We start from the raw sequence: 13,053 nt of genomic DNA, 5'->3' as shown, positions 1-13,053 counted from the left end.
AAATGATAGAGTGATGGTTGATAATGCATTCAATGCTCTTATAAATATCCAAAATATTCTCATACTTTTATAGTTTTTTTTCAACACATTTTAAATTCAAGTAGAACTATGGAAAAAAAAAAAAAAAAAAACTATCCCCATTTTGGATAGTGTAAAGGAGGGTTATAACCCCCGTCAGATTTAATCCCCCTCCCCCCACCCCCCGCCATCTGTGTCAGTGGAGATTTCACTTCCCGTCCCATAGCCTAACAGGAAGTGGAAGGAAATCCCTCCAAAATAAAAATCTTGGGAACCCCCGGGTCACCAGAACTAGGGTCCCCAATTGGGAAGATTTCCACCCTTACTTTTCTGGTGACAACCCAAACATTGGGAAATTTATTTTACATTAATGGTAAACAGGACAAATAGAGGGGATTAATTCTACTCAACGGGGACACAGACAATAAAAACTGACCAGAGTTTTTAATCCCATCACCACTATCCAAAAACTAAGTTTTGCCTTTACATTGTCAGGTAAAAAAAAAAAAACACACACACACACACACACACACACACACACACACACACACGTATGTACATAAACATAATCCTATACCCACCCACAGTTGACCCAGAGGAAGGCAAAAAAAAAACCCGGCAAAGCATGATCCAAATTTTAGTTATACTCCAAGATACTACATAAAAAGAGTAGCTTAAAAATGCATAATTGAATTAGATGAAAAAAAACGAATCAAAATAAAGTAAAAAATGTCTAATGTATCACCATTATGACTTCTCTACATTATGATCTTCTAGGTTTATACATCATGCCTATAGCACTTTATATTCGGTTTTCTTAAAGCGGTTCTCCACCCTAAAGTGGAGTCCCGCTGATCGGAACCCTCCCCCCCCTCCGGTGTCACATTTGACACCTTTCAGGGGGGGAGGGGGGTGCAGATACCTGTCTAAAGACAGGTATTTGCACCCACTTCCGGCCACACGCTACGGGCAAAAGCAGGTTTTTCTGACTTCCCGTCTGTCGCCCGTTGTGTGCTGGGAACACTCGGCTCCCAGCACACAGCGTGTGAGCCAATCGGCGGGCGCAGCGCGACTCGCGCATGCGCCGTAGGGAACCGGGCAGTGAAGCCGCAGCGCTTCACTTCCTGGTTCCCTCAGCGTGGATGGAGGGGGGAGCAGCAGAGAGACGAGCGATCGCTCGTCCTCTGCTGCGATCGGCGCTGGACTCCAGGACAGGCAAGTGTCCTTATATTAAAAGTCAGCAGCTGCAGTATTTGTAGCTGCTGGCTTTTAATATTTTTTTCCCCATGGCACATCCGCTTTAAGCTGGTCATGCACTGCAACTATCTCTTGCAACCACAGGTTGCAGGAAAGAAATTTGCACAATCTATCTCCCCCCCCCCCCCAACACAGTCATTGTATTCTGGCAGGGGGGGTGCTGTGATTATGACTAGCCTGTAGTGATAATCACATGCAAGATCCAGCTGGTAGACCAATCAACCAGCTTTGGTACATTCAGCCTGCCCATACATGGTTAGACTCCCAGCCGGTTACTGATAAACCATCTATGGCCATATTAAAATAGTTTATTCCTGCCAAATCAACCTGTTACAATCATCCTGAGGAGGCAAAAACTGAATTCTATATTGACAAGATATCTTTATCCTCTTGTAGTGGGTCCCACTCCCTACTGAAAAGGGTTAACCAACCACTCATTTCACCTAGAAGATGAACAAGGTACTGCCACCTCTAAATTACCAGTGCCCTGAAGACTTCAATACCCAACTGGTCACAGCTCTGACATCAAGCACAATGCAGGACTAGCAGGACTGCATTGTACGAGACACCAAGGTTGGCCATAGACTAGGAAGTATTCTTTCCTTGAACTACAGGTTGAAGGAAAGCAAATTGCTTGGTTTATCCCCCCCCTCCCCATCAGTGTTGATAGGGGAATCCCTCCCTATTGCATTCCGATAGCGATGTCTCCTCGCCATCAGAATACAATGATCACTGCTTGAGGCTATATTCGGTGACAGGGATTGTACAAAAAAAAAAAAAAAAGATGGTTGTACTGAAGTCAACCGAAAGCCTGACCAGTACAACCAGCCTGCTCATAGATGGACCAAAATTTTGATTTGGCAATGGCCGGCTTAAAGACCCCTCTACATTCCAGGTGGTTAGACAAAAGACATGTACAGGATGCCGGGGGAGCAGGAAATAAGTTGACTAAATCACCTTATTCCTCATCCTCTAGGCCAGGGGTCTCCAAACGTTTTTATACAAAAAGGGGCACATTTAGGGTCCTTCAGACTCTAGGGGGGGCCGAACTATGGTCATAGGAAGTAGAAATTGACCCAGCATCAGTGGGTGCAAACAATGCCCCATTATTCGTGAGAAGAATTGCGCTCCATCATTGGCGTCACCTGGGACGAGCCGTGCCCCATTGGCGTCACCTGGGACGAGCCGTGCCCCTTTATTGGTCACTGAGGGGGAATTGTGCCTCAACCTTGGTGACCAAGGATGAAATATTGGCCCCTGGGCCACAGTTTGAAGACCATGTTGCAGAGTACAATTGCTGGGTGCAGCGGAGTCGATTCCGATCAGACGTTGTGGAGTAACAGGAACTGGCTTCTTTAGGTCACCTTACATGGTAAGAAACACAGAGGACCTCGACTATGGATCGCTTTACCAACTAATATCCGAATGGAAATTGATCACCTGGCCTTCAGAAAAAAAAAACGAAAGACCCATCTATTCTGAGGATCAAACTGAAGGAAAATGGATGCCAAGCGCCGCCGCCTTGAGGCGATTCAGTTCGCATTAGTAGCGCTAGATAAGCAATTCACACAGACAGAAAAAAAGAAACCAACAAGTACAGCACAATGTACAGGAAATTGAACACATCAAAGAAAAAGCATAACATCACTGAGCATTAGCGACATCTAGTGTCCCGTTTGTGAACTGCAGTCAATAGGCTAAGCTGAAAGTTGTTGCATCTCCAACAGACCACTGCTCTAGGCAAAAGGAGTAGTTAACCCATACAGTGGGGAGGGGGACCAAATGCAAGGTACAGATTTTTCTTCATCCCTAGAGTTCCTCTCTAAATCCTCCCATTTGACAATTTGACCAACTGAAATCTCCTTTAAGCACGATACATCCCAGCAGACCTTTGCCGTTGCCGACAGACAATGCAAAGAGAATATGCATGCATCTGCAATGAGGTCGTGAGAGAGGCTCGGCAGCCCCAAGGATGTGGTGCACCAAATCTGGTTAAACAATTAAAGCTCGACGTCCGACGGTACACAGTGCGGTTTTTCCGACCAGATGTCACCAACTTCACACAAACATCTTCCTTTCTTTGCTTCCTCTGCAACTTCCTTTTATTATCAAAAATCGAGCACATTTCTCATCACCATTTCCACTTTGAGAAAACAACCTGTTTACAGTAAAAAACGCAAACTTAAAAGAGAACCCTATTCCACACACACGCACGCACGCACGCAGTTAGTTACAGCCTGGTCTGACAGGCAGCAGCCAGGACTGTCTTTATTATTGACTGGACATTTTCTTGCCCCCAATGCAATTTTGTCTTCACCTTAAACATTCCAAAAACTGGTCCAGGCTCACCAATTAATGGCTAGAGGTTACTGCACATCCTTACTGCTCCTTGATTGGTTGCTAGAGGTTAATGCACATTACCGCTCACTGATTGGTTGCTGAAAGTTACAGCCTTATATCCATTTTTATCCTTTTATCATCCATTTACTTACAACACATGTTAGAAGACAAAGAAGTGCCATACTTGCGCACCAAAAACAGACACAAAATGGATATACTTATATCTAAAATTACGGAGGGCACAGTACAGGGGCCAGGATGGCACATACAAGCTAGAGGGCAGTAAAAAACCTGTTCTGACACTAGCTCAGGACTCTGCTCCATCTCCTAAACTCGCTATCACACCACGCTATTCCTGGCAGGCGCAATCTCATAGGGTCGGGCACATACCCATCTAGCCCACTCCAATATCCAGGAGGCTCCTCCTCGGGGATGTCCCTTTGGTCTATCAGGAGAGTGCCTACACAATTGGGGAGCAAGGTAGGGTATGGTACAGAGGGGCAGAGATTACAGTCTGTGGGGACAGTGGATCGCAATTCCCAGTACAGAGATTGGCGATGCGCTGTCCCAAACGTGGCTCCGATTTGGGGGAACTCTGACCGTTGGAGTGTATGGGCAGCCGCTTTGGGCCTGGGGCAGCTTCCCCTTTTGCCCAGTGGTAAAGATGGCCCTGGCAGCAGTCATGTACAGTGCTGAAACCAACAAAGTCAGTTACAGCCAGTCTGATGGGCAGCAGCCACAGTGCTGGGACCGGTGAAATCTCAGCCATGCACAGTTCTGGGACTGACAGTGTCAATTACAGCCTGACCTGACAGGCAACAGCCACGCAGTGCTGGGACTGATGCCAAAGCAGCCAAGTACAGTGTTGGAACCAGTGCAGCCAATCCAATAGGCCGCAGCCAAACGCCGTGGCAGCTGATGGGGCTGTGCCCCCCCCCCCTTCTTACAGCCATTAATCGGCTTTTCCTGTCAGTGCAAACTGAGGAAGCCCTGTGATCAGCTGTAATTGGTCACAGCTTATCACGTGGTAAGGAGCCTCCTTACAACGATCGGAGATGCAATGTATCAGTGATATATAATAAAAAAATATTTACACACTTCCTTGCCAGCGTCATTAGTACAGCGCATATTTTTAGCACCGATTACTGTTAGTTTCACTGGTCCCCAAAAGCATGTCACTTAGTGTCCGATCTGTCCACCACATCACAGACCCGCTACAAGTCGCTGATTGCCACCATTACTAATAAAAAATATAGGGCCGTCACTGATTACATCTTTCGTGTTCGATTAAACGATTATTATTTTTTTAATAGATTAATGGACTAATTTCGATTATAATGCACATACATTCTTCGGACCACCACCATATATAGTCCCTATACTGTAATGTCCAGATCTCCCCCCCCATACTGTAGGCCGTCGCCAGGTGTACCAAGATGTCCGCCGCTCCGGAGCTAGGCTGAAGCCGCGGCCTTTCCTATGGGCGAGACAGCGGAGCTCAATCCGCGGAACATAAAGATCAAAATTTTGATCGGTCAAATTTTTTTTACGATTATTCAAGAAATAAATGGTTAATTTCTGCAGCCGTAAAAAAATAAAAATAAAAAATAATCCATAATATGCCACCGTTTGTTGACACCAACTTTTGCGCAAACCAATATACGCTTATTGAAATTTTGACCAAAAATATGTAGCAGAATACAAACTGGCCTAAAATTTATGAAAACTTTATTTTAGATGATTGCAGCAGATAAGAAAAATATTGACTCCATACACAAGTAGAACATTTACTGTATTTATTGGCGTATAACACTCACTTTTTTACCCTGAAAATAGAGAGTAAACTGTGCCTGCGTGTTATACGCAGGGGGCCGTGGAAAGTTTTTTTCCCCCCGAAACTTTCCTCTTAAAGTTAGGGTGCGTGTTATACGCCGATAAATACACAGTACTTCAGTACACGGCAAAGGCACATTTATAAAATACATCCGCAGTTTAACCACTCAGCCACCAGCTCAATTGTTCCGACAGGACATCATATGACGTCCTGTCTTTTAAAGCCGATAGGGCGCGCGCTCGTCGCGTTACTGGGAACACAATGCGCGTGCCCAATGGCCCCTGGGTACCCGCGATTGCCCAGTAACTGAGCAGGACCGTGGATCTCTGTGTGTAAACACATAAATCCACGTCCTGTCAGAGAGGAGACAGATGCTGTGTCCCTTGTACATAGGGACACAGATCGGTCACCTCCCCCAGTCACCCCCCCCTACAGTTAAAACACTGACTAGGCTACACATTTAAAGCGGGAGTTCACCCATTTATTAAATGTTTTCTCTTCTCCCCTTAGATTCCTGCTCGTTCGGTCTAGGGGAATCGGCTATTTGTATTAAAATATGATCCGTACTTACCCGTTTTCGAGATGCATCTTCTTCCGTCGCTTCCGGGTATGGGTCTTCGGGAGCGGGCGTTCCTTCTTGATTGACAGTCTTCCGAGAGGCTTCCGACGGTCGCATCCATCGCGTCACTCGTAGCCGAAAGAAGCCGAACGTCGGTGCGGCTCTATACTGCGCACCGACGTTCGGCTTCTTTCGGAAAATCGTGACGCGATGGATGCGACCGTCGGAAGCCTCTCGGAAGACTGTCAATCAAGAAGGAACGCCCATTCCCGCAGCCCATACCCGGAAGCGACGGAGAAGATGCATCTCGTAAACGGGTAAGTACTGCTCATATTTTAAAACAAATAGCCGATTCCCCTAGAGAAAACGAGCATCCATCTAAGGGGAAAAAGTGTCATGTACGCGTGAACCCCCGCTTTAACCCCTTCCCCGCCCCCCTAGTGGTTAACCCCTTCCCTGCCAGTCACATTTATACAGTAATCAATGCATATTTATAGCACCGTTCACTGTATAAATGTGACTGGTCCCAAAAATGTGTCAAAAGTGTCCGATGTGTCCGCTAGAATGTCACAGTCCCAATTAAAAAAAAAAATTGCACATCACCCCCATTCCTAGAAAAAAAAAAAAATCATAATTATGTCCCCTATTTTGTAGGCGCTATAACTTTTGCGCAAACCAGTCACTATACGCTTATGATTTATTTTTATTTATTTTTTACCAAAAATATATAGAAGAATACGTATCGGCCTAAACTGAGAACATTTTTTTTTTTCCCCCAATTGGATATTTATTATAGCAAAAAGTAAAAAATACTGTTTTTTCAGAATTGTCGCTCTTTTTTTGTTTATAGCACAAAAAATAAAAACCGGAGGTGATCAAATACCACCAAAAGAAATCTATTTGTGGAAAAGAAAAAAAAGTCAATTTTGTTTGGGAGTCACGTCGCACGACCGCGCAATTGTCAGTTAAAGCGACGCAGTGCTGGAAGCTGAAATTTCGCCTGGGCAGGAAGGGGGTATATGTGCACAGTAGGCAAGTGGTTAATACACAGAAACCACATGTAAAGATGTCAGAAGTCTAGAAATTCGTTTTACATTTTTTATTGGATATGTTTTTAGCAGAAAGAAAAAAAAAATATTTTTTTTTTGTTTAGAGTGCAAAAATAGAAAAACCAGAGGTGATCAAATACCAAAACACCAAAAGAAAGCTCCATTTGTGAAAAAAAACAAAAACATAAAAAAAATTAATTTGGGTACAACGTCGCACAACTGCGCAAGTGTCAAAGTAACAGTGCAGTATTGTAAAAAATGGCTTGGTCATGAAAAAAGGGGGGGGTAAATCTTCTGCCGCTGAAGTGGTTTATTTTGTTAGCATGTTGTGTAGGAAGGGCCAGGGAAAATAAAAATCGAAGATTAGCCATCAATGCATCACAAGATCTCCACAATATTCCATCCCAGTTTAATATTTGCCACGATCGGTCTGTGTGGCGATTGTTTTGACAAAAGGCCGGCATTTAGAGAAGATAACCGAATGAACCGAGACTCTCCCATAGCAAAGGCTGATTGACTTCTACTCTGGATTTTGCATTTACTAAAACCCGTTAACTTCTCATTGTTCTTCTAATCCAACCAAATCTCTCCCTAGTATGGAGACAATTGAGCGCCGATATCGGACGTGAAATCTCAGGCTACTCATTGGCCTCAGTGATCAGATTCCAATCCCGTACTTCTAATATCCACAATCCCATCTTCAGTTCTTGTCAGACAGCCCCACCCACCACCACCAGGATAACAATCGTCTCCATCCAGGCAGCCAGTCTAGGCTACAGATACATGGTGATTGCTTACTAAACACTTCCAATCAACATTGATTTTTACATACTCCTGCTGCTAGCATTAAATAGATGGGAAAGTAGACAATTTTTATTGGTTGTAAATTAAAAAAAAAATTCAGTTACTTCCTGGTTTCTTGCCTAGGCAAGTGATGTCACATTCCAGGAGTCTTCAGGAGGTTGAACTGGGTTACTTTTTGGAGCCCTTTCACACTGACAGCACGGCCACATTAGCGGTAAAGCGCCACTAGTTTAAGGCCCCTTTCACTCGGGGAGGATCAGTAATGCAGGGCTCGACAAATCCCAGGCGACAGGTCACCATGGCGACTACAAATGGTGTCCTGGCGACTTGGCTTGGAAGGTGGGCTGGCGCCATCTGGTGGTGGTCGTTGGTATTACAAGTTAAGCATTACAAGTTAAACAGCAATTCTAATGTCATTTCTTCATAGGCGACCTTTAAAAAAAATCTACAGGTTGCACGTTTTGAGTTACAGAGGAGGTCTAGGGCTAGAATTATTGCTCTCGCTCTACCAATCGCGGTGATACCTCACATGTGTGGTTTGAACACCGTTTACATATGCGGGCGCTGCTCACGTATGTGTTGGCTTCTGCGCGCAAGCTCGTCGGGACGGGGTGCGTTTTCTGGCTCCTAACTTTTTTAGCTGGCTCCTAGATTCCAAGCAAATTTGTCAACCCCTGCTTTATTGTACAAATGAAATAAAAAAAACAACGAAAGCGATGCAGTCAAAAATTAAGTGAACAGGAAAAAGGTGGCCGACATGTTTCACATCATGTGATGCTCACTCATAGCTAATGTGACCAATGTGAACAAGGTTTTTGCTCTTGCAGAGGTCCGTTACAGAAGTCTTCTTAGGTGACATTAAAGCTGGGACTGAGTCATTATTATGTCATAGTGTGATCATCGCGGCTACAAGGAAAAAAAGAAAGGAAAACACCCTGGAGAAAAGATAAAATAGTGCCCAGCCTTAGTCAATAGAAGCCACCCATTCCAATGTCCACTATGACAAAGTAATGGTAATCACTTCTTGGCAATGGACTCAACACAGTAAATAGGACGGCTGATTATATAGAATCTTATCAACTTTTAGCAAAGCTTTCCATTGCAATTAACTACACACTACACTGTATCCAGCCAGGATTGCATGGAATCCCAGGGTTCCTCCAGAGGTCGCTAGGGGTTCTTCAAGCTATTGCTGCCTGTCAAATAAGTTCCTGACACAATCAATTTAGTTATCTGTAAGGGGGTAGGTCTTCCAAGACCACAAATGTAGGACTCAGGCATGTCCGGGTTTCTAGTCGCAACCCACCTGCCCGATCCCGCCACAAAGCCGACACTGCGGTCTGGTAAGGAGCATTCTTCCCACTGACCACACTAGAGTTGTACATAGTCATTTTTAGTAGAGGTTCCCCGAGACCAGAAAGTTATTTCAAGAGCTCCTCTGATGAAAAGGCCGAGTGGCGCTGATAGAGGGAGGAGAACGTAGAGACAATTTGTTTTAGTATCGGCTAGAATAAGAAAGGATTAAAACCCATGGCAGGTTATTCCTCCATCCTCCTCGATAGTGGATGAGGCATCTTAGTTTTTTGGACTACAGCTTCGGCTGTACTTCTATGGATCACAGGAATGGTTTGTTTTGACCCATTTTTAACAGACAGCCGGGCTGAAGCCCATTGATGTCACAGAGCCGGTCCAGGCTCAAATTGGTCACGATCCATTCAAAAGAGCCAGTGAGTGACCAACTCTGAGAAACCAGCGATCAGCAGTGTTTGATCCCTTGGTTCTCAGTTTTAGAGCCAGTGTTCCAACGATATGGTTCCCCTATCGGATAGGGTCTGGGCTGGTCTGCGCAGGCGCAATCCGTGCCAACGGAAATCTGTTTGTCAGCTGTAGACGGAGCATGCGCAATGAACACCACGCTCGCTCCTGATGCTCGGGGCTGGGTATACACGCCGCTCCCCGCTTGCTCTATACTGCAAGGGGCAGATGGTTTTCTTTAAGTGGCGGATATGGTTAGAAGAGGCATGATGGGCAGTGCTTTTTTTGAAAGGGGCTGCTCAATAACACATCCGCCCCTTGAGGAAAAGCACGGCCCATCATAAAGCAATGGACATCTTGTGGTATCTTATTACCATATCCGCCCCTTGCTATATTGAAGTCCGAGCATTTACAACCGTATCCACCCATTTGAGAAAAGTATCTGCCCCTTGCTGTATAGAGCGGCGTGTATAACCAGCCCCGTGTTCATTGCGCATGCTCCGGCTATAGCTGATGAACAGCTGAGATTTCCGTGGCCTCCGACTGCGCAGTCGAGGCCGGAGCCCATCCGATAGGGGAACTATCTTGACATAACACTGGCAGGGACAGGTGTAGCATCGAACCGATACTGCATTTGCCTAGGTAATAGGAGCTGCACGATTTTGTAAAAAAAAAACAAAAAAAAAAAAACACCTCAATTCAACCCCCTCGCAATCTTAATACAGCATTTCCTCAATTCAGAGAGTTCTCTGCGGACACACACGCACACCTCTATATTCTGACACTTGTTGTTGTTGCTTACAAGTTAAAAGTCAGTATTTTTTGCTAGAAAACCACTTAGAACCCCCAAACCAAATATATATATTTTTAGCAGAGACCCAAGAGAACAAAATGGCAGCTGTTGCAATATTTTATGTCACACCATTTGTGAAGCAGTCTTGCAAGCGCAATGTTTTTGAAAAAAAAAAAAAAAAAAAAAAAAAAAAACACTTTCATCAATTAAAAAAACTAAGCCGTAAAGTTAACCCAATTATGCCGTGAGCTCTTTATTCAATAAAAAAAAAAAAAAGTGATTCTCATCTTAGCCAGACTCAGGCAGCTTTAGCTTAGGTGTGCTCAGCCTATTGCATTGAGTGTACACCCTAAAGCTCAAAAACACATGCGTGTCTACATATATGTGGCCCAGCAGAGCTGTAAGAGGCTCTGCCCATCTTCCTGCTGGCACACAGAGCGATAATGCCAATACGTATTGGGCAATTAGGGTGTGCGCCCACCCATGTCTACTAGGTATGCATGATATAAAAAAAAAAAATCCCCTCAACTTCTCTTAAAGGGGTTGTAAAGGATTTTTTTTTTTTCATAATAAGCATCCTTTACCTGCAGACATTCCTCTTTTCACTTCCTCATTGTTCGTTTTTGCTCAGAAGTTGCTCTATTTCTTCTCTGTTCTGTTCACTTCCTGCTTGTCTGATTGTTACTCACCACCGTGAAGGGAGGCTTTACTGCAGTGGTCAGTAACGTGCTCACCATAGGTGTGCGCAGCCTATTGCATTAGGGTGTGCACCCCAAAGCACAAACATTTGCATGTGTGTGCAAGTGTATATACAGTATACTGATGGTGTCAGTAGAGTGGTGGATGGTGTCAGTAGGGCAGTGGACAGTGTCAGTAGTTTTTATTTATTTTTAGGAGCTCCATTAGGGAGCTCTTGTGAAATATCAGGGGTCTATTTCATATGCGTTACTGCACGTTTAACGCAGTATATTTCTGTGCACGTTTAACGCAGTATGTTTTGGTGCAATCTGCACCACACAGGGTGATTAGGGTGTGCCCAGGCACACCCTGTGCGCACGCCTATGGTGCTCACCCCCTTCTGGGAACTAGATCTGTGCGGCAGGACGCTCTACGTGTTGGAGACTTCAAGGAGGTGTGAATTACTGGACGTGCCGCAATGCATACTGGGAAATGTAGTTCTTACATTAACAAGCGCCGCAAACCAGGAAGTGAATGAGGACAGCAACTAGAATGCCAGAGGTGATATAGGATGAAGGAATTTAATAGGCATTTACTCATTTAACAGAATCATTACACTATTCTGTCTACCTTGCAGACATTAATTTCAGGCAAAACATTTTTTTCCTTTACAACTCCTTAAGCAAACATGAGTGGGAAGAAATTATTCCCCTGGTGAAATCCAAGCAAATCCATCCAAACCAATTTTTTTCCACAATCCAGCTCAGCCATTGAAAAGGGCTGACAGAAATACAACTGACTTAGTTATGAGCGATTTATGCCAATTGATGGGGCTCAGCATTGCACCCCAAGCCCCAGACAAAAAAAAAAAAAAAAAAACGCAGGTCTGCTGGCATGCAAGAAACCAAAAAGTACATCCTAAATTTTCAGTTGTCCCCAGAACAAGAGTAGAAGGAAAATCTTCCAATGGGGACATAGTTTTGGTGACAAGCAGGGATCCCATCACTTCCTGTTTCAACTATGACAGGAAGTGAATGGTAATCCCCCCCAATGAGGACACTGATGGCAAAAAAAAAACAACACACTGACAAAATAAAAAAGTTTTACACTCAGTCCTACTTTAAAACATTGAGTGTTTTTCATGTTACTTTAAGGCTCCTATGGGAATAATAATGAATAAATATTACTAACCCAATACAGGAATGAAATAAGGGAGACACATTGCTAAAAAATGACATTATGGCAAAAATCACATTTAGAAAATGTAAGCTCATGCTGAAAAAAATGGACACAGTTCACCCTAAAATCAAAAAATGTTCCCATCCACATTATTATACGGGTGATGGGGCCAAACAAAAGGATTACCGCGGCCATATTGCTACACTCAAAGCCGCACGTGCCGAGGTGCTCCCGGAAGCTAGCAGCCGCCATCTTTCTACACCCAGAAGGCAGAGCGAACAGGTAAGCTGATCGGGTATCACTGGGAGCGGAACACCGGCGGACTGACACATATACACGGACACTGCAACAGAACGGGGACGGGACACTGAGAACACTTACGGAGAGCCCGCTTTCCCCGGTACTTCTGAGGCATGTACATGGTTGCTGTTCCCCTTTCCGGGAGCACTGGGCAGGGTTTTATATAGAGTGTTATGACTACATTTCCCATATGCCTCTACGTCCGAACAGGAACGTTCAGCGTAAAGGCGTCACGTCGTGGCCTGTCACTAGGGGACAGGCGTCAGGTTATATTGTGTCTTCGGTACTGGCAGACATTTTGTTTAGGATTTTGTACAGAAATGTCACCTATTAGCTGATAGTGCTGCCCTCTGCTGCTGGAAATGCTAGCTGCCTGGCTGTCATGCTGGGGCTTTGTCCAGGCGTGATAATATAATAGGACTTCTAATCCAGGAATCACTTTTCTAGTTGTAGCCTAGGCCTAGGGATAACCATAATGTACAAAACA

At 44.6% G+C, this 13,053-nt stretch overlaps 1 protein-coding gene across 1 annotated transcript in view; it reads right to left on the bottom strand.

Moving 5' to 3' along the window:
* Window positions 1-12,743, bottom strand: part of GSK3A (glycogen synthase kinase 3 alpha) — a 60,462-nt gene extending 47,719 nt beyond the window's left edge. Inside the window, exon 1 of the mRNA XM_040327311.1 lies at window positions 12,648-12,743. Coding sequence (XP_040183245.1) covers window positions 12,648-12,687 — 40 coding nt within the window. The 5' untranslated portion in view covers window positions 12,688-12,743. The remainder of the gene's footprint in view (window positions 1-12,647) is intronic.
* Window positions 12,744-13,053: the final 310 nt, after the last annotated feature.

Source organism: Rana temporaria, chromosome 10 (genome assembly GCF_905171775.1).
Source record: "Rana temporaria chromosome 10, aRanTem1.1, whole genome shotgun sequence".
Lineage (NCBI taxonomy): Eukaryota > Metazoa > Chordata > Amphibia > Anura > Ranidae > Rana > Rana temporaria.
The sequence above is the reverse complement of the archived record's forward strand: the minus strand, read 5'-3'. Positions and strand labels throughout refer to the sequence as shown.